This window comes from Phycodurus eques, chromosome 22 (genome assembly GCF_024500275.1).
Source record: "Phycodurus eques isolate BA_2022a chromosome 22, UOR_Pequ_1.1, whole genome shotgun sequence".
NCBI classification, from domain to species: domain Eukaryota; kingdom Metazoa; phylum Chordata; class Actinopteri; order Syngnathiformes; family Syngnathidae; genus Phycodurus; species Phycodurus eques.
In genome coordinates this window covers 6,052,424-6,074,085 of record NC_084546.1, presented here as the reverse complement: position 1 = coordinate 6,074,085, position 21,662 = coordinate 6,052,424, and the positions used below count along the sequence as shown (strand labels likewise).

The window sequence follows — 21,662 nt, the reverse complement described above, 5'->3', positions numbered from 1 at the left end:
ATATGTGTGGACACTCAAGAAATGAACCCATTAGACCAGGGTTCTCAAACTTTCGACACCAACTACCCCCTAAAAAATACTCGACTCTCCGAGTACTACCACTATGATCAACATTAAAATTCAGTAGCATTCTAGGTCCAAGGTTTCATACCTAAAAATGAATATAAGCCAATGGAACATAACACACAATTTGAACAATGTGTTTAAATATAGGGGGAAAAAACTGTACTGGAATAATGATTCAATTAAAATGTATTGCACAAGAAATTAGAAATTTTACCTGAATAAATGTGTACATAAATGTGTACATTACATACAATAAGTGTACATAGGCAGTGATCGCTGCATGAGACTTTGTACACTATGTGCAGTAAAGTCTTCTTGATGATCAATGTTGACTTCGTTAGCCCCAATAAGAAATACAACTAAATAAAAAAATAAAAAGAAATAAAAGCTGATAGGATTGAGAGAGTTTAAATATACACATCAAGTGTATATTTAAACAAGAAAATAGTTTCTACCCTGCCTGACAAAAGCATGTCATAAACACCTGGAAACTTTTTGAAACTGTGAAAAAAATGCATTATTTGTCTCCTTTAAGTCCATCACCTTCATTTGATGCTAAAAAGTTTGATTAAGTCAATGCAACTGTAATTTTGTCAGATGAATTTTAATCATGGAGATATGGGTCACTCAAAATACTGTTTTAAAAGTACAGTTGTAAAGAGTCACACAGTAAGCTAAATTTAGAGGGAAACAAATATGCATCATGATTAAGATATTTTCATGACCAACAAACCGCTGTTCATACACTGTTTACCACTGCCGCGGTGCTTTGAATTGTACACCACATATGCATAGCTTAAGTGTGTAAAAATAACCTGTGGAAACTATGTAACGTGCCATCAACAGCTCATAGGAATGAAAGACCATTTTTCACAAGGGCTGGAGGCACGGGTACAAAAGTGCAACTTTCGATGTCTATCACTTGCAGGCCTACTCCAGATTCTGCTCTTGTTTTCGGTCAGATGGAGGCAATTGCACTGTCAAGGTCATCAATACCTGAAGCTACTAAATCTTAGCAGGAGGCTACTTTAGAAAGAACTGCAGGGACGCTGTAGTCGCTCTTTAAGGAGAGCATCTCCGCACGTGTGCATCAAACAGCTCCATCAAAAACAATGAATCGTGTTAACCTCAAAAGGCCTGCAGCTGTGCACACGATTGTGGAGTCCGCCTGATTGAATTACAACATTATATGAGTTCAGCACAGCCTTATCTGCCTTGGATACATCAAATTATGGTGGCAAGTTCGTGGTCGATTACAGTACATTCAAAGTAAACATGAAAGTACAGCCATTGTGGGGTGATATCATCTTGCTGGCGATTGTTTTCATTCTAAGGTTTATGTGACGGTTATGCAAATATTCAGTGAGGTTTTTCACAGTTTTTATCTTCCTCTTTCGAAAGTAACCCGCATGCCCTGGTGAAAAAGCCAAAACAAGTCATAGTTTCTTAACTCCTACTATAGGGAACCCTTGCCTCTTCGCGGTTCTTATTTTTTCCCCCATGGAAGGTGGAATACATCCTCTGCTATTTGTTGAAAAATCCATTCTTTTTTTTTTTTGCTCTATCTATAACACCCAATTTTGTTGAAAAGTTGCCAATGTCTTGGGTAATAGAATGGTTGTAATTGGTGTCAAGGAAGTATGTTGAGATGATGCATCCCAACTGAGAGACAAAGAACTTTGTGCACTGACTAGGTTTCGTCGGGATTGTTGGAGAAATGCAATGCAGTTTATTTTCAAGGGTAATATTGGAAGATTAATTTGAAATTATTAGTGTATGATGAAATAAAATTTCTTATATTTACATTTTTAACCACAGTAGTAGCTTGACTTATGAGTTGAATTCATTCCGTGACCAAGCTTTTAACTCAATTTACTTCTACAGTATAGCAAATCAGTTATCCCCATTAAAAAGAACTGAAATGTCATTAATCCGTTCCAGTCCCTTCCAAAACACAGCAATTAAATCTAACTCTAAATCTAATTTCATTTCCTCATGCAGTAATGCTTTTGCAGCCACTTCAATTGAAAATATACAACTGAGAGCAGTTTCCAATTGACTGTAGTGCATGAGGCATGCGTAGCACAATGATAATAAGTGTGATCAATGGCTACACCTTAAATCACATATGCTATGCTAAACCAGACGATGGCATGACAATGCCTGTGAGTCAACCGCTGATACTTTCTCAGGAGTATTAATGTAGATGGAATTGATGTAGGGCCACTGAAGTAAATGGCCTGGTAAAAATCGTAAAAAGCTAATTTCTTATGGATCAATATTAGCAGGGCATCTGGTAAAAGCAGGCTAGTAACAGTTTAATAACTTAATATCAATTTTCCAACTTGTTTGTCTGTGCGCGTTTTTACAGTGTCATGACGAAATCAATATAATTTCAATATAATTTCCCAATCTTAACTTCCCCAAGTTTAAATAAGATGCCACTGACACGTTAAGACAATGTGACCGTCATACCTTTTCATGACGAAGTGCAGGTTTTGCACGACAGTGAACCGCTGCTACTTGCAGGGGATAGCTCAGGAGCCCTGCCACAAATAACAAAAATCTGTGAGTGTCTGACAAGACCCTAAAAGGGGTTTGTACAGTAATTGCAAATGGATGCCACAAGATGGCGGCAAAGCACTTAAAAATGCAGAGGATCATAAAGCATCAACACCATGCTCTTAGCGTGTACACAATCATGAACGCATGTTACATAATGACTATTCAGTAGGTAAATTATTCAACACAAACACACCACCTTCACATGAGGCTCATCAATAGTATTAGGCCTAAATAATACACGAGCACAAACTAACGTGACATCACACATAGGCAAACAAATATGCGCACTTGCACTTTTCACAAATGGTATGAAGTCATAAAACTCACCTTTTTGCAGTTACACACAATAACTGTTAGGAAATACAGGAAAATTGTAACGGCAAAGTAGACTACACAGTCTATTAGTAGCTGCATCGGGTGAGAAGCAGAAACACACGTTGAGTTTCACTTTTGCCAGTGCACGAGGTGCATTCAAGGATGGGGCAACAACACAGACGCAAACGCAGGTGATAAAACCCAATCAATGAATTAAACCTGACAAGACCATGCTTTCGCTAGATGGTGTCAAAGTACAACTTAAATTGCTTTTGTCTGAACACATTTTCAGTAAATAAAGGAGGATAGGTTAAAAAAAAATTTTAAATAAACATTGCACAGCATCATGAAACACACAAGGAATGCACGTTGAAACTACTTGTCTGACAGAAAGGAATTACAATCTGTTTGCAGTTTATCCTGGCTTTGTGATAACCAGACCAAAGCACCAGTCAAGAAGGGGAGAGAATGGAAGCTCCATTTGCCTGGCAAATGTGCAGGTCAGCTCGCAACACTAATTTGGTATGGAAAGTCAGGAATAACCGTTCATTAACAATGCAAATGTGGATGTGGATTGGAAAGCGTGCACGCAGTGTACACAGCCTGGTGCCAAAATAGTTCTCCATGAATTTACTGAGGGAAATAACGGTACTATTCTGAAACAAGTATTATGAAACACAGCCATATGAATATATGTCAATTGGAATGTACATGGAAATACTTTTAAAAACTAGACACAGGCATCAACTCGGAATTGGGCACTTGGACCTGCAGCGTCAATCTAACCTTTCATGCATATATTTTTCAAGTGGGAGGACACAGGAATATAATATACACTGCTGTGTATAATATAAATGACCTTTTACGACGAAGCGATTTATCGATAAAGTCAATTGATTTGACTTACTTGAGTTTTTTAAATCAGTGCATTTATTCATTGCAGGTATAGTGACAGTTTTGCTGTGGCATATTAATCCGACAGAGAATATTTTGTTAATCCATTGATGTTGAATTGTCAAACATTTAAAATGTTTTATTAATTGTATTCAAGACTGTGTTTAAATGACACACTTTTATTTTCCAATTGTCGGATACAAAATGGATGGTTTGGTTAGTCGGGAAGGGCATTCGGCGTAAAAACTGTGCTAAAATCAAATCATGTGAGTGGCTTGCGGTGTCGATGCCTGACGGGACAAGCCAAAGGTCACAACAACAATAACAACAGTAAAGAAAATGAAAATTATTTTTTTTCCTTTCTGCGGAGGTTGATACAGTTGATGCTGTAATTTTTTAAAAAAATAAAAACTCGTGTTTGTTTTCAGGATGTTGTTGTTATGACCTTAGGCTTGTCACGTGCATTTTTTTTTGTAGTCCCAGAAAGGGGGAAGAATCCTAAAAGAAAAGCTAGCTTTCGAAAATGTCATTGTCTTTTCCTTTTTATTAAAGTCAGAAAAATCTATGATAATCGGAAATTTCGTGATCTATAACAGTGATTCTCACAATGTAGTACACAGGCTCCCTCTAGTGGTAGATGAAGAATAACTGAATTAAATGATCAAACTCCATGATGTTACTGTTCTACAGTACATCCGTTTAGTACAATTTAGTTGTATTTAACTTTTAAGTACAAAACATTTTAGAAGTGTTTGTTTTCAAACAGGCGGCACGACTGGTTAGAGCGTCGGTCTCACAGTTCTGAGGAGCGGGGTTCAATCCCCGACCCCGCCTGTGTGGAGTTTGCATGTTCTCCCCGTGCCTGTGTGGATTTTCTCCGGGCACTCCGGTTTCCTCCCACATCCCAAAAACATGCATGGTAGGTTGATTGAAGTCTCTAAATTGCCCGTAGGTGTGAATGTGAGTGCGAATGGTTGTTTGTTTGTATGTGCCCTGAGATTGGCTGGCAACCAGTTCAGGGTGTACCCCGCCTCCTGCCCGATGATAGCTGGGATAGGCTCCAACAGGCCCGCGACCCTTGTGAGGATAAGCGGCTCAGAAAATGGATGGATGGATGGATGTTTTCAAACACTTATTTAGGTAAACATTTTGATTTAACTTATATTTTAATTGAATCATTATTTAAGTATATGCTAAATTATTTTAATGTTTGTCACGACGGTGGTACTATTTTTGAGGCTTTCAAACCACTGATCTATAATACATGAGACATTTTATCACTGATTTAGTTTTTTTTTTTTTAAATCATGCACCAGATGACTTCAAACAATTGTTGGGAAGCACTAGGTTAATGCACATGCATCTGCGTCTTTTGCAGGCTGCTCTCCTATTGCCTCTCCAGACAAGTGAAAGTGGTAACATGGCACCAGGGTGCAGCAGGAATGTATTGTGCTGGAAGTCAGGTGAACGGAAGGGAAGTATTATAGTACAGTCTGCTCTTCTTCTGCAGAGGTGACTGAAGTGTAAACATTAGCCCAGCTCGCTGTCTTTTTTTGGGGGGGCGGGGGTGACAGCTGCTTGAAAACCCGTTCAACTGGATTCTATTTGACGCCTTTGGTACTTACCCGTGGTGAGATTGGCTCATCGGAGGAAAATCCGATGATGATCACTCGTTTCTGCGCTTAGTCCTCTTTAGGGAGGGTTTGTCTGACTAGTGCTAACTATTAGCAGACGTTTATTATTGATAGGCGAGCGTCGTCATGACTCTTCAGCACAGCGCGGCTCGATTTTGTCCCCATGTTAATAAATATGTGGTAAACAAATACATACATACAACTGTTTAAGCAACGATTACAACAATTTGTAAACAACCTCTCGGCAGGCTCGGACGTGTCAAATTCACATTCACAAGAGGAGAAGGGCAGAAGGTAGCATAGCAATAAATCTCGCCAGTTCCGGTTACGTACTTTCAGAGTAAGACCCTTATAACAAAACGGACTGTGCGTTTGGCTTCCATGCAAAATAACGGGTACTGGATTTCACAACTATGACAGTTTTAATATAAAACAGATCGTTTTGATAGTTTTCTTACACATTGTCGGGGTTTCCTTAACTTTACTTCGTTCTTTCGGTCTAGTACTTTGAAATCCAATCGTTCAGTATCTGGTCTCTGCTTGCTATTTACGGAACTCGACTATAGAATCAGAGTCCCTTCCTTTTTTTCCTCTGATTTGATTTACCTCATTACCTGGAAAAAAATAATAACGCGGTTTAGTTTAAAAAAATAAAATAAAATAAAAAACATAACTAATTGCATTCTCGGAGTTCACGGTTATGACGCATTGTCATACTCATGTGATATAGGCATTACCATCTATTTAATATATTGCATTTTGGTTCATTTTACATGTATTTTATCATATTTCTGTCAAATGGTAGTAAAATACCCGTATACAGTGTACGCGTTTCTATTTATTTTATGCAACGAATACTCGATATGTAATAGTAATCTAATGGGGTAATGGCGACATCTAGTGGCCTTATCAGTTAATTACACGAGCTGAACTTTCTACAATAGTGGCACACTCCGAGCGGTATTAATTTAATTGTGTACATGATCTATTTTAGTTGTTGAATAACAGATCATTGTAGCTTTAAATTAAACGAACCTAACGATTTTTGACAGCTCCGCCCTCCTCGCGCACCCCGCCGGATGCCCCTTTCGCAGCCTCCCGTTTCCCACAATGCTCTGCGGACATCACCCCCAAGATGGCCGACGTCATGGAGGAGTATGAGAAAGAAGCTGGTTGCGTCCCTATTCTGCATCCAGAGGTACGTTTCGTGCACTTCTCACCCGGGCACGTACGCATAAACACACCTTAAACACAATCTTTGGCTTCGGTGTGCATGTTCTTTGTAATTCACCGTGTGTGTGTGTCCCCCCCCCAAGAGCCGATGCCCCCTGCATAACCACTAGTGGGGGGGATGTCAGGCTGCTAACGATGCTAAATGCGCTAACGGTCGCCCCCCACAATTGCTCCTGCTGCATTGCTAGTGCACACACACGCACAACATATGTCCGTGTTAATTTCACGCAAAAGTCGCTATTTTCCTCCATGATTGCCAAACGCTCGGCCGCTACTGCTTATTCTATGCGGTGCGTTTAAGTGTCGTTGCGCGACAGGAAAATTGTGAATCCTCAATCGAGCGTCATGTTGCTCGGGAGCTACATTGACAGGGTCTAGCTGTTAGAAATGTGTCTCAAACGTCAAAAATGCTACCCTGTATTACAGAAGGTGTGCCTAATGTCGAATTAGTAACATTATTATTTTGCAAGGTGTGTGGTCCAATAACCCATTTGCACTTAAACGCATCATTCCCTTCATCACTGTCTCATTTCAAATATGCTAATTGCTTCTCATTTCGATTTCAAAATCTTATATTTCTATTACAAAAACACAATATTTTTGTTGTTTAGGTTTAATTGTTGTTTACTGGTGTGTGGGGAGCTTATTAAGTAACTTTGGTTAATACTAAAGATGTTAGCGGCCCAATTGTAAAAGGTAATAAATCTGTTTCGATAATTGCATAATTACTTCCTCTTTGCGGCAGGTAGGCCCATAGAAATGCAATTGTGCACCCAGGCCGAAAATGCACGTGTGTTTACACCTCTTTCTTTGCTCTATATTAGAGAAGATTTTGACTTCAATGCTATACCTGCTTAAAGTAACTCAATACGGAAACAATACCACATAACTTTTCTCCCTTCAAGGTACCAAAGCACTTTAACACTGTCTCCTCATTCACCGACCAATTTGCTTTATTTATCCTGATACCAAGCAAATCCACAAGATTTTTGCCCCAGGGGAGTTGGCCAAATGTCCAGAGACGATCCCCTCACATAACATGTAACTACCCCAAACAATATCGTTCTAAAATAGATGATATTTATAGTGAAGAACACTTCATTATGATCAGCTAAAGAATGACAAGGCTTATTTAGCTTATCGCTGCAGTGACAAATGCCTTTTTACATGGCGGGGGGTGAAGAGACCACGGCGGTGGCGGATCCGGTTGACAAGGTATCACTGTGGGGGCGAAAGTGATTTAACATCTGTTGTCCGTCAGTCATTTATTGCGCAGATTAAAGAATATATATCTTCAATTATTGTTATATTATCTCTGCCTTTGTGTTTTAATATCAAGTTTTGAGTACTGCAATGTTAATGCTAGTTTCGTTAGTCCGTCTAGGGTGTTTCCTATTATGTTAGCATTAAGCTAGCAGGCTTTCGTAAGGGAAAGTTAGGTTGAATACTCAATTTCTAATTTGCTTTAACGTCAAACTTTAACTAGGCGTGGCAATAATCACCTTAAAACAATCACCTGACCTCTTTTTATTTTTTAAAATTTTTTATTTTTTATTTTTTTGTGTGAAGTTCACCCCTCCCATCAAGCGCTCGTCTCTCAAATGTTTACTCACATATGACAGCAAAAGAAATCGGAATATGTATCTCGAAAACACCGCAAATTGGGTCACCTGAGGTACCACTGTGCCCAACACATTAGTGTATTTTGAGTATCATTGAGTATTCGTGGCTGTTAATATTTTGTATTAATCTGTGAGCCACTGTGTATGATACAGACCATTAGCCTACATTCACAGCATGGCAGATTGTACTTGTGCGATCAAACTGTTGTCTGTGGTCAAATAGCTGCACAGTATTCTGTTTGTGAGCAGCACGCAGCTTGTGTTTTCTCGGCCATCCATGCTAATTGAATGTGAGCTGTAGCGCAGATTCTGCGTCGCACATGTGACACATTAGATTTTCCAACGCGGGACAAGATCAGCCGGATTTGTCCCGTTATACTGCTGCATTCCCCCTTGTTTATAGAGTTGATCAGAAACTCTGCGGGTGCACTTTTCAGGTAGTTTTGATATCTTTTCTTCTCACAGCCGAATGATGATCATATTTAGAATTTTTTTTCATTGGAATCTCCATAGCCTTATAACCTTCCAGAGTCATAAATTAAAGCCTCTTTTACGCAGCGATTGGATTAATCGGTACAATCGACCACTCCGCCCCAAGTCCACGTATGTGTTACCTAGCCTTTACACAGCAGTGCAACCTTGTTAGTAGCAAAGACAACATTGAAAGACCTTAACGACCCTGTAAAGTGAATTCAAGGCTTTGTTTCTACATACGGTACATTATACATGTTTGAAGATAATTGCTGAAAATGTGCAAAGACTGAGAACTATGGAGTACTCAGTTGTGGAGATATAGCTGGTAAACTCTCAACATTTAATTTTTTTCTGATTTTGTTGGGTTTTTTTTGGGTTGTGGCTAAAACTGTGTGTATATATATATATATATATATATATATATATATATTTTTTTTTTAATCAGTCAAATTAGGCAGAGTTCTTAACAACACTCTTTTCTCTTTACAGGTACATTACGTTTTTTGACTTCCTTCAGGTCCAAGAGCCAAGAATGCACCTGCTAATGAGGCATGACCACAAAATCCTTGGAGATAACTTGACCTTGTTCTCTGGTGCTCTTTAGGAAATCAAGCCTCAGAGCCACTTCAACCACGGCTACAGCGAGAACGTCAGTCGCAAGAACCACGTGGACGACTACAGCACATGGGACATCGTGAAAGCTACACAGTGAGTACAAAAAAAAAAAATGGCTTTTTGATCTGATCGGGAATTGACACTTAAACTAATTTGTCTCCTACTCGAAGGTACGGAATCTTCGAGCGATGCAGGGAGCTGGTGGAGGCCGGGTTCGACGTCCGGCAGCCGGACAAAGAAAACGTGACGCTCCTCCACTGGGCTGCCATCAACAACAGGGTAGACTTGGTCAAGTGAGTCTTCCTCTTCTTCTGTTGTTATTTCTAATAATAGCATAGACGCTAATAATACTTTACCGCAGGTACTATATATCAAAGGGGGCCATAGTGGACCAGCTTGGCGGAGACCTCAACTCCACACCGCTGCACTGGGCCACCAGGTACATTGCACAACCGTTTTGTGGTCAACGTGAAGTGGCTTTGCTCCTGAATTATTGATTATAATATATATATAAATTATATAGCCTGTCCTCCGCCTTCCATTGACCCCCCATAGTCTTCTTTTTTGTCTCTATGACTGCAGATCAAATTATTTGTTATTGCTGAAATTAAAAGATTACTCAGCATCCAAATGTCACGTTTCTGTAACTGTTGTGAAATACAATTATCTCTTTTTTTTTTTTTTTTTCTTCCCCCCCAGACAAGGTCACCTATCCATGGTGGTGCAGCTCATGAAATACGGCGCTGACCCATCCTTGATCGACGGCGAGGGATGCAGCTGCGTCCACCTGGCCGCCCAGTTCGGCCACACCTCGATCGTCGCCTATCTAATCGCCAAGGGACAGGTCAGATATGGATATTATTATTTATCCTCCCACATTCTAAAAACATGCATGCAGGTCCATTGAATACTGTGAATCAGTGAACCTCAAAGTGTGGGGCTTCTCTAGTGGTACATAAAAGAATTACGACCTATAGTAAGTACAGGTACATTTATTTTAGTACTCTTACTTTATATAGATTCAGTAAACATTTGGGAAAATACTTTTCAGAAGGCAAATTCCTGCCTAATTTCTCAATAAAAAATCATTTCCGTTGTTTCACGATTGTTTGTTACATAATATTCCCGTTTCTAGAGATGGAGAATTTTGGGTTTTCATTTGCTTTTTATTATGATCATCAAAATTATTCATACGTATTTTTAAAAAAGAATGAACTATTTAACTCTGTGTGTCGTGCATCTCGATAATAAGAATCCCACTTTTTGAATTGAACTACCTCATTAAATTAAGCTTTTGACACCATTCTAATTATAATTTACAGTACAGTTTAGTTGTATTTGACTTAAGTGCAATACATTTGCATTTCACATGTATTTAAACATTTATTTTGGTGTAGTTACCTTTTGTTTGCAATAAATGTTAACATGTCCATAGGTTTGAATGTGAGTGGTTGTTTGTCGATTGGCTGGCGATCAGTCCAGGGTGAACCCCGCCTCTCATCCAAAGTCAGCCGGGATAGGCACCTGCTCACCCAGCGACCCGAATGAGGAAAATAGCTTTTGAAAATTGATCCATGGATGAATTTTCAACTTGGGTTGGGCCGCTGTTGTCCACCGGAGGGAGACGTTTAATTCCCTTCATCATCTCATTTGCTTATTCAGCATTTCCCCCTCCTCTTCTTGTGTTGCATGCATGACAGGATGTGGACATGATGGACCAGAACGGAATGACTCCCCTCATGTGGGCGGCGTACAGGACGCACAGGTGCGTAAACAAGCACGTAGCGTTATCGGGTATGCTCTTGTTGGATTTATCTCACCAAACATTATAATGAATAAACACAAAAGGAATGAAGACGTTGGTCATTTTACTCATGAGGAGGGCGCATGGGAGATTGTTCAGGTTACAGCCTCTCAACACGCTCTAAACAATCTCTCCCGTCGCTCCTGCATTGATTTGAAAATAGGGAGGTTTCTAAGTTTACAAGACATAACGTACTAAGCTACAAGACACAACACACTAAGGGTAGGGTTTCAAGGTGAAAACATGGCACCTGCCACGTCCCGGCCACGTCCTTCTCTCAGATGATTCCTGCTGAGTCATCTTCTTGAAGGCGAGACATCTTTCTTTCTAAACATTGTCCATAATACTAATGCAAGCTAAGCAAATAAATGATAACTTCTACAATATATCTAACACTCTGCTGCTGGTGATGGTGAATGTTGCCGACGACAAACACAGGGGAAATAAAGCCTTCTCTAGCTACCACGCCAGTTGTAACTTTGAAATGTCATATTTTAATGTCCTATTTATTTATTGGTCATAAATATAAAACAATCAAATGAAAAACAGTAAGTACCGCTGTAGTTGAGCATGCATTCTTGTGGCGTGTGATGGTGTAATCTTACGCCGCTCTGTAGTTTCCCAATGCAACGCTAATAAATGTTTCATATTTACAGTAATTATTTGTATGAAAGACACTTCTAGGCCATACACACAAAACGATCAAATTAAAAAAAATGGTAAATATGATGGTAACTGAGGGTGCCTTCTTGTGTCATGTGACGACTTACGGCGCTGCACAAACTAGTTCCTTGCGCACGTATCGTAACCTCAAAAGCACGTCTGTCAATACTGTCGTAAAACTGAGAACCCCTGTTGTGGCTGATTAGCATATCCTTCATTGTCACGTTTTTCTCCAGTGTGGACCCCACCCGGCTGCTGCTCACTTTCAACGTGTCCGTGAACCTGGGCGACAAGTACCACAAGAACACGGCGCTGCACTGGGCCGTGCTGGCCGGCAACACCACCGTCATCAGCCTGCTGCTGGACGCCAACGCCAACGTCGACGCGCAAAACATCAAGGTACTAAAATGAGCCTGCGCGACTCGCTTTCAGTGGTCACGCTCACTTTACATGTTTCATCCGTATGTTTAAGGGTGAAACGCCGCTTGATCTCGCCAAGCAGAGGAAGAACGTGTGGATGATCAATCATTTACAGGAAGCGCGGCAAGCGAAAGGTTATGACAGCCCGTCCTACTTGAAGAGACTCAAGGTGGACAAGGTGGGTGGATACTGCATGCTGATGAAAATTCTTCATAAAAGTGTCAGTCATGAAGTAAATTTCATGATGTTAGTCAGACAGGAAGGAGCTCTGAACTAATGACTTATGTTTTACAAGACAGTGGTTGGACATTAAGGGAAGACCACAGGAAGCTTAGTCACGATATATTATGCTGTAAGTGTAATATCGTTTCATAAGTCAAAGGAAATTTCGGTTCTACAGCAGCACATAAGTATATTGATGTATTTACATCGCCAGGCAGAGCAGAATGAGAACATCCGTGTATGATGCACTTGTACATGAATAATTGACACCACACGTGTGGGTGTAAATGGAAAACGATATGAATGAAGAGAGAATAGTCAGGAATATTGCACATGTAGCAATATACATAAGCAGTTGAGAATAAACTCAAGACCTGCGATACTTGCCGCCAGCAGTGGAGTGACAACGACTGAACAAACAATTTGTGTAATTTGTTTGCGTTGGTTTGTCCTCGGCCTGCAGGAGGTAAGGCAGAAGGTGATGTTGGGAACGCCCTTCCTGGTCATCTGGCTGGTGGGCTTCATCGCCGACCTCGACATCGACTCCTGGCTTATCAAGTGCCTCATGTACGTGGGCGTCTGGGTGGCCGTGCAGTTCCTCTCCAAGTAAGTCAGGAAGGGAGCGTTTTTCATGTTTAATGTCGGCGGATTTCACACTTGATGGGTGGGCAGGCACTCCAGAGATCCAGCAATTTGTATCCAAGCAATTTTGTGCTAAAAAGGGGAGCTTCCATAATGAGTCCCCTTTAAAGCATATGTCATCGCACATGGGCAAATTAGACTGAAACGGACATCTCATGTCGATAGTTGTTCCATTTTGGAATAAAAATAACTCCCCTAATCTCCCGCCTTTTCCTTCCAGGGCTTTCTTCGACCACTCCATGCACAGCGCTCTCCCTCTGGGAATCTACCTGGCCACCAAGTTTTGGATGTATACAACTTGGTTCTACTGGTTCTGGAATGATATCCTTTTGGGATTTGTCTGTGGAATGCTTTTTCCCATTGTGTAGAAAACACTGTTGGTTGTTCTTCGCCTGGTATTAAACACAGCATTATTCAACATTAAATAGTACTTTATGCAATTACGAGAACTAAGATAACCTGCACCAACCTGTCATAGTGACAGTTGGCCTCTAATGTCCACCAGATGGCAGTTCACTTGGGTGTAGAGCACAGTCTAATTATTGGGGAGGAATTAGTTGGAAGCTTGTTCATCCTTCCAGTAAGTCTGGCATAAACAGGGAGGTTGTAAAGAGACCAGTTGTACTGCTTTTTGTTTTATTTAGGCAGAACACAAACAATTATGAGCTGGCAGAGCTGTGGGCTGAGTTTTAATCTATTAATCTTAAAAGAGACAATAAGCCAAACTTTAAATCAGGATGGATGGCAGAGCGGAGTGTCCAATAATTAACTTGTTAGCCAGTGTTCAGTGTTTTTCGATTTATGGACAGAGATTTGGAGTGGAACAGCAGCTGGGCGAAATCCAACAGAGAGAGCGAGAATCTGGCTGTTGATTCCTTTTTTTTTTTTTTTTTTTTTTTCTTTCTGCTCACAGAAGAATTGCCTTTCTGTTTGGAAGCTGCTAATTGCAGGAGAGGAGGGGAAGGCATTGAATCATATGCCTCATTGCTGCACTAATAGGGAGGGCGAGTACAGATGTCTTTGACCCGAGCTTGATGTAATGAGGCACATTGGGTGTCTTCATTTCAAAATTGTACGCTATGGTTCTGATTTATCAGTTAGAGCAGGGGTGGGTTAACTTTATTTTTATCTATTTATTTTAATTGTTTTGGGGTGTCATTTATTTTCCAATCTTTAAAATATTCATTATAATAGAGTCAATGATATATTGTAAATAAAAGTAAAGATGAAAACATTTAGTTTATTACTTAATTAAATTGCACTAAAAAGTTGTGTAATATCTTTTAAAGGAACATGTAATAAAGTACCTCGTTTTATTAACTGTACAATACATGAATTGATTTTTTAAAATATTTTTCATATAAATGTTTTTATTGTTTCTAATAAATTAACTGATTTACTGTAAATTATTACATCTAAAATGATTGTATATATACATTTATGATGAGTAAAAAGCATTTATTGTTAATACAATTTATGATTAATATAGATTATTTTAAAATGAGAATAGTTTTTCAGACACAAACCTTTTACATAAACATGTTACATGCATTTATTTGCAAATATTTTTGTTTTTAAATTTGCTATTGTCGAAGAGATGAGTTTGCATCTTATTTTAGTTACATGTTCGAAATATTGAAAAATGATTATTGAGATGGTTGAATTTACCAATTTTAGGGGGGGAAATGACTACACTAATACAACAACGATTGCGGGACTCTTGATCGATGTAAATGCTTGGTGTGCCAGACTAAATATTGGAGCTGGCCATACTTTGCCACACCACTGTGTTAAAGTGATGTCTTGGAATTTGATTGATAGCAACATAGCACATTACCAATCAGCATCTGTTTGGTTTGGTTGTTGGGTTCGAGCTGCCAATGTTTGTTCATACTTTGACCGTTGGCACGTTCCCTGTCGTTTGCGGTTTTCCGCATTGTTATTATTCGTTTGTAGTCGTTCTTCTCCCCTCACAATTAGAGGACATGCAATTTCATGTTCCTGACCTGCATGTAGGATAGCTCTTGTTCCTCGCCGCTGTGCGTATGGAGGATTACGTTGCGTTCCGGAATACCGGGGAGTTTGAAATTGGCCCACCTCCATTGAAGTGCCAACTTGAAATGGGACGTCATACTTTAATGGTGAATATGTCATGTTTTTTGTTCACCTTCGGCTGGAATGCTTTGCTGTCGGACCTTGGAGGTTCCATGTGGCAAATTATCAACTTATTTTTACGCGTTTCCTTTGTAATTGGCCTTAAAATATCCAACCGGTACTTCCCCGCTTTTTAACACCCTTTCATCTGTGTGATATGCTGTCCTCTGATTGGTCGACAAAGAATTGTCACTTGTTAAAGAAGACATTAATGCGGATATTCTCCCCCTTGCTCCGAACATTTAAGTGTGTCGGTTATCAAAACATAACACTCGTAACACACTGAAGCCCAAGTTTAGGATTTGATAGTGCCTCCGAATATGGTCTTCGAAAGCCTTTCTTTTTACCATTTAAAAAGACAAATTGCCAATAGAAAAAGGTGTGACAGCAGAGAAATTGAGCCCCCCTTAACCCACCCATGATCAATGATCATCTGCTCGAGTTAGACCTAAAGTGTTCTTATCAAGCCATTTCAGAAAGCAATTGTTTTGAACGCCCTCCTTTTATGGCAAATTATGGAGACGAGGTTTTTCCTCTGTCGTCGTTTAGAAGCCTTTTCGCTCGATCACTGCAGTCGTGATGAGCTTTGGTGGATTCTGCAAAAGTGTCACGGCTGCACTTTACTCTCACGCACACAGAATACGCGGTATATCGATGATGGATGCGTGTAAGGATATTCCAGAGTCTTGTTTCAAATCACGTGTAGCATTAAGGGCAGCAGGCGGAGTCACTCAATCTGTTTAGCTTGTCTTGTCTGGGTAAAAAGAAAAATCGGTTTTCTACATTTGTGATGCAAATGTTTATGCACTTTATACATTTTAAACAAAAAGTCTTACAGCTGATACCCATCCCTAACATGTTGTCTCTCATAAGCAATTGGAGGCTGCATTTCTACTACTCTACTACTTTGACCGACTCCCCTCTTTTCGCAAAGTCACCCATTCCTTTCCTTCCATTTTAGGCTGTGGCTGCCTTCTTCCTCCAGGGCTTCAGCTGACTCATTCCCACCCGCTTGACTGACTGTGCTGCTAATCAGGAACATTCATTTTGTTGACAGGTCCACAACTTTTTTTCATCACTCCTTCATCGTACTTACAACTCAACAGTGTTTCTAGAACATTCAGCTAATTTGCTTATTTGGATCTGGCATGGCTATTCCTGGTCTGGGATTGATTCTCAATATGTATTCTTCTATAAATATATAGGCACAGCTTTTTTTTAATTTGCTGTAAAACTACTGATCATTTCACGTGTGCCGACCTTGTTCAGTTTAAAGTGGGTTTCCGTTTTATTGCTTCATAAAAGGCATTATACTGTAGGCTTTATCGAGTATGACACTTGAATGTCAGCTGTGTTCCTTAACCTCGCCGCGCACATCTCCCATTCGCCACGGTCCACTTGCCATTCCTCATTAACACGCTGGCTCTGTTCTACAACTTTGGCAAATCGTGGAAATCGGACCCGGGGATCATCAAGGCCTCGGAGGAACAGAAGAAAAAGGTAAAATCGTCACTTTTTGGGCTGGATGTTGATGTCTTAATTGAAACTTTCAAGCGGTCACATTCCGATTTGGGTCGTTTTGAATACAGACAAATGCCACACGGCAGCCGACTCTCATAGCGGCAGCCCCTGTTGGTTTTGCGTCATTATTGGACTATAAAGCACACCGAAAGGGGCCCAGATCCCCCATCCTGTGATTGATGAATGTGCTAAATATATCCCGCATTGTTGAGAGCTCCAAAGCTTTTGCCCTTCGTCGTAAAGGAACCCTTCCACCCCTCCTTTTTTTCCCGTAAAAGCAAACCTAGAAGGGAAAGGATTTTTAATCTTTGTCTAGGATTTTGTCGTTTTTGCGACATCGTCTGAATCATTTGATTTTGAGTATCTGTCGATACAGAGTCCGACTCGACAATGCATTAAAAAGAAAAAAAGAGGGCATCCAAATGGTCTCTTAACTGTTTATAATTTTTATTTATATGAATAAAAGTATCCCAACATCATACCTTTTTCATGTGGCCTGAAGTCTCGTGCAGCAGGGGGTGAAACCAAACCAAATAAAATAAAAACATTTTTTATAGCATATCAGTGGTGCAGCACAAAATAAGGATGCAAATGAATGCATTTACATTTTACGTTAAAAAAAAAAATTCTAAAAATAAAATTTCCAATTAGTAAGAAAATTCAGATTTTAAATGGTCATTGAATCAAATTTGGCTGTCTCACAATAGGTGTGTACCCCGCTTTAGTTGTTTACTAATCTTTCTGATCTGGTATATGCCCTCATCCAGACTATTGTGGAGCTGGCAGAGACCGGCAGCCTGGATCTCAGCATCTTCTGCAGCACATGCTTGGTAAGCCAGGGTCACTTCCATTCTCGAGGATGAATACAACTGTTACAGCACCTCTTATATTAATTTCTCCCTGTGTAGATACGGAAGCCTATCAGGTCCAAACACTGCGCTGTGTGCAACCGCTGCATCGCCAAGTTCGACCACCACTGCCCCTGGGTGGGCAACTGCGTGGGTATGTCGAAGCGTGCCTTCGACACGCTGCGTGGATCGCATTACACTTGGGTTGAGAAATGAGGGGGGAGAAGACAGTGGAGCCTTAAATTAGGGGAAAACGGTTGGAACGAGAGGGTGGGGGAAGCGAGGAGCACCAAGGGGCTCGTAGAAGCAGATGGGGCCGATGAAGCTTTTAGAGCGAGGAAACAGATCACACTCCTGCCGAAATGTTTCCAGGTAGAAAAGGAAATATGACCAGTGATGATGGAAAAGAGACTTTTAATCATCGCACATTGTTTTTTTTTTTTTTGTTTTTTTTTGTGCAAACAAAGTCACATCATACCAGACAGGAGTGGTACAGTAGTGTATGATGATGACAGCGCGCAATAAAACAGCTTTGAATCCTCTTTTGGAGGGAGGGGGGCACAGTAAAATGATCATGACTATAGAACTGAATAAAGAACTTAACACTGGCTAATGCAAATGCAGAGTCAAAGCTCTTGTTACCATGACGACTAGGGGCAGAACGAGGGTGTCATCATAGTTGGCCCCACAGTAGAGGGAGGTAGGATGAGCAGTGGCTCTTTTGTATGAGACAGGACCGCTCTCTGAAAACAAGCTAATTTCAATGACGCCATTAAAGAGGCTGTAATTCTTAACCCATAGGGTATTTCCACATTGGTTGCAATTTTTCATTTACTCTGTTCAAATCTGTTGCAGTTAACTGTGATTCAGCAGAACACACACAAGGATCCTATCATTCTTAACTCGAGCCACTTTTCCCCATTGTCGTTTCAACACAAGCTGTTCTTTTTCCAAACAAAAGCACAAAAGCAGGAAGTGACATTTGTTTTCTTTTTGGGCTACAGGAAGCGGGAACCACCGCTACTTCATGGGTTACCTGTTCTTCCTGCTGTGCATGATCTGCTGGATGATATACGGCTGCATCTCCTGTGAGTGCTTCCACCTGGTTGTCCTAATAAAGCTACGCTACTACCCAAAAAGTTTGGGATCTTGGTTTTTGGGGTGAAATTTCAGGATGAACCTTTAATGCGCAATATTCCTTACAGGTGAGCCTAATTTGACCTTCTCTAAACTTGTCACTGCATTTTGTACAACGTGCTGCTCTTTAGTGGAAAACTTCACGACAGGTGTTTGCACTTAAAGTTTAAGTTAGCACTGAAAACAGACTGGTATTGTGTTTAAATTGATCTATTGACTTTGGTCTGTAACAACACAGACAAAGAAGAATACGCAAAACATCAACACCATGCATCTAGAATGTACATAATCATGGACCCATGTTACACAAACAACTGTATGCAGTAGTTGAATTATTCAACACAAACAAGCCACTTTCTCATGAAGCTCATCAATAGTATTTACTCGGATAGGATATCACACATGGGCATAACAAATATGCGCACTATCACTTAACACAAATGGGTAAATCCTTAAACGGACTTTATGGCATTTACACACTAAATTGTTGGTTTTTAGAGGGAAATTGGAACAGACCATTACGCCACGGGCTATTAGTTCCTGCATTGGAAGAGAAGCAAAACAAATACAAGACTGTGATTGGACTGTGTTGTGTATTTGAAGTCACTTCCTTCCCATTCTAACACCGTCTCTGTCTGCCGCAGACTGGAGGATCCACTGCGCCACCACTTACGCCAAGGACGGCTTCTGGCTCTACCTGACCCAGATCGCTGCGTGCTCGCCGTGGATGTTCTGGATGTTCCTCAACAGCATCTTCCACTTCATGTGGGTGGCCGTGCTCATCATGTGTCAGCTCTACCAGGTCCGGACACTTCAATATATTTCACATAATTCACCATAAATCCGTCTTGGTGACTTTGCAATTTTCCCCACACCAGATCGCCGCTCTAGGAATCACCACCAATGAGAGGATGAACGCACGGAGGTACAAGCACTTTAAAGTCACGGCCACGTCTATCGAAAGCCCCTTCAAGTAAGTATGAAAGGATCTGGTCTTTTCACCATACATTTAATCTTGTACAGCTGCAGCCCCGTGGTCTGTCATTACTTGTAATTTTAGAGGTGGTTAATTTATAACCCGAGCAAGCCCAAGCCAAGCACTACAGACAAGGATTGATGTGCGCCACTGCGATTTTACCATGTGACTTCACTGTGGTTGCTCTAAGTGCATGTTCGGCCACTTTTTAAGTAAGCCACTCAAAATGTAAACATGCCCGGCCAAGAAATTTCATTTCGGTTTGTCTGGGGGAGGGAAAAAAAAAAACGTAATACATTTGACATTAAATATTGCTGGAATAAATAATTAAAGTGTAGTAAAAAGCTGTAACGTTGCTACAAAAAAGTCATACTATTATTAGAGAAAATTGTATTCTTGTTGTAATGACACAATAATTCTTTTAAAGTCAAAATGTGAGAAAAATGGCAAGAAACGAAGTTGTAATCATACAAAAAAGTCAGAAATGTTCACTAAAATGAATTGGTAACGATACCTTAGAGAGACCTATTAAAAATTATTATTATTTTTCTATTATTTTTTGTCATATAGTTGTAACCCTTCCAAGCGCTCTAAACACATTTAAGCTTATTAAAACACACTTTTTAAAGTATGTCTTAGTTCTCACTCTTTTCACTCGCTATATTCTCCAAATAAGAGACAAAGTGTGCTTGCTTCTATGTATTTATTTGACATTCCCAGTTGAAGTTTGCTGTAAAGCCGACACAAAATACAGAAAAGAATTAAACATTGTACAGCGGTACCCTTGACTTACTTTTTGGAATCACGAGCTATCACTGTCGATTTTTGAGCACGCCAAAAGTTGACAGCGAAAGTCGCCAATGCTCTTTCAGCCATTTATTGTGCTCTCCCCCTCAGCCACGGTTGCATCCGCAACCTCATCGACTTCTTCGAGGTCCGCTGCTGCGGCCTGATCCGGCCCGTGGTGGTGGACTGGACCACGCAGTACACAATAGACTACGACCAGACGTCAGGCTCTGGCTACCAGCTTGTGTAAAAAGAGGAGTGTGAAGAAAGAAGGGGGACGGGGAGGGGGGGGGGGGGGGTGGTCCTCGTTTGTCGGACCGTCACGCAAAACATCGGGACAGGATTAGCATGCTGGTAGGGGGCAACCCCCCACGCCCCCCCTTGTCACCACTATTAGAGGGAGATGGACAACAAAAAAAAATCACAAAATCGAAGCACCTCTGTTACTAGTAGAGATGCAGTTGCAGTATCCCCTCCTCATTTTGTTCTTTTATTTACAGATAAGGGAATGTCTTTTTATCATGAGTTCTGGGCTGGCAAATATTCTAACAACAACAACAACAAATCAAATGTGACACAGGTATATTTATTTTAAACATATTTATCGATGAAATGCTCCATCATTTTTTTGACATTTTTTTAGCGGAGTAGGCTTTTTATATTCAGAGTATACCTGTAGCTGTCAGATGGGATGGATGGTGTATTTATTATGGATAGGACAGGAAGGTTCATTCCATGTTTGTATCAAAAAGCTGTAAAGTCTTATGTGTGTTTTTTGTTGTTGTTTTTGTCTGCCTACAAAATTGCACTGATTTATTTTGTCTCGGCTGATGCTCAACAAACGGGCCCAGCAGCACCTTTTTCCCATTGTTTACTTTTCCTGTATGTGTACATAAAGAATCTGGAACTCCCATTTTTCTTTGAATTTGTCAGTGTACTTTTTAAATTCAGTTTGAGGGGGACTACATGACAAGGACATGAAGTGATTGTAGCTTTTAGTGATGTCCAACACTGGTGTCCCACACTTGCATGTATGATGCCCCCTGGCCCACTGTATATAATCAATGTTAC

At 40.4% G+C, this 21,662-nt stretch overlaps 2 protein-coding genes across 7 annotated transcripts in view; one reads left to right on the top strand and one right to left on the bottom strand.

Moving 5' to 3' along the window:
- Positions 1–5,781, bottom strand: part of osbpl8 (oxysterol binding protein-like 8) — a 43,180-nt gene extending 37,399 nt beyond the window's left edge. For 3 of the 6 annotated variants that reach the window (XM_061667272.1, XM_061667273.1, XM_061667274.1), the window contains exons 1-2: positions 5,466–5,780; positions 2,542–2,612 (exon numbers count right to left, since the gene is read on the bottom strand). The gene's annotated coding sequence lies outside the window, so the exon portion shown is untranslated. Of the gene's footprint in view, positions 1–2,541; positions 2,613–5,465 lie in introns of all 6 variants that reach the window. The other 3 variants (XM_061667269.1, XM_061667271.1, XM_061667270.1) reach the window with 2 other exon arrangements.
- Positions 5,782–6,597: 816 nt separating this feature from the next.
- zdhhc17 (zinc finger DHHC-type palmitoyltransferase 17) lies at positions 6,598–21,504 on the top strand. The gene is made up of 17 exons (XM_061667594.1): positions 6,598–6,672; positions 9,408–9,511; positions 9,589–9,711; positions 9,780–9,857; positions 10,118–10,262; positions 11,119–11,183; positions 12,122–12,284; positions 12,358–12,483; positions 12,991–13,133; positions 13,390–13,492; positions 16,701–16,823; positions 17,612–17,674; positions 17,753–17,846; positions 18,697–18,780; positions 19,474–19,631; positions 19,708–19,802; positions 20,703–21,504. The coding sequence occupies exons 1-17, from the start codon at positions 6,610–6,612 to the stop codon at positions 20,839–20,841; spliced, it is 1,869 nt and encodes a 622-aa protein (XP_061523578.1). The 5' UTR covers positions 6,598–6,609; the 3' UTR covers positions 20,842–21,504.
- The last annotated feature ends 158 nt before the right edge of the window (positions 21,505–21,662 follow it).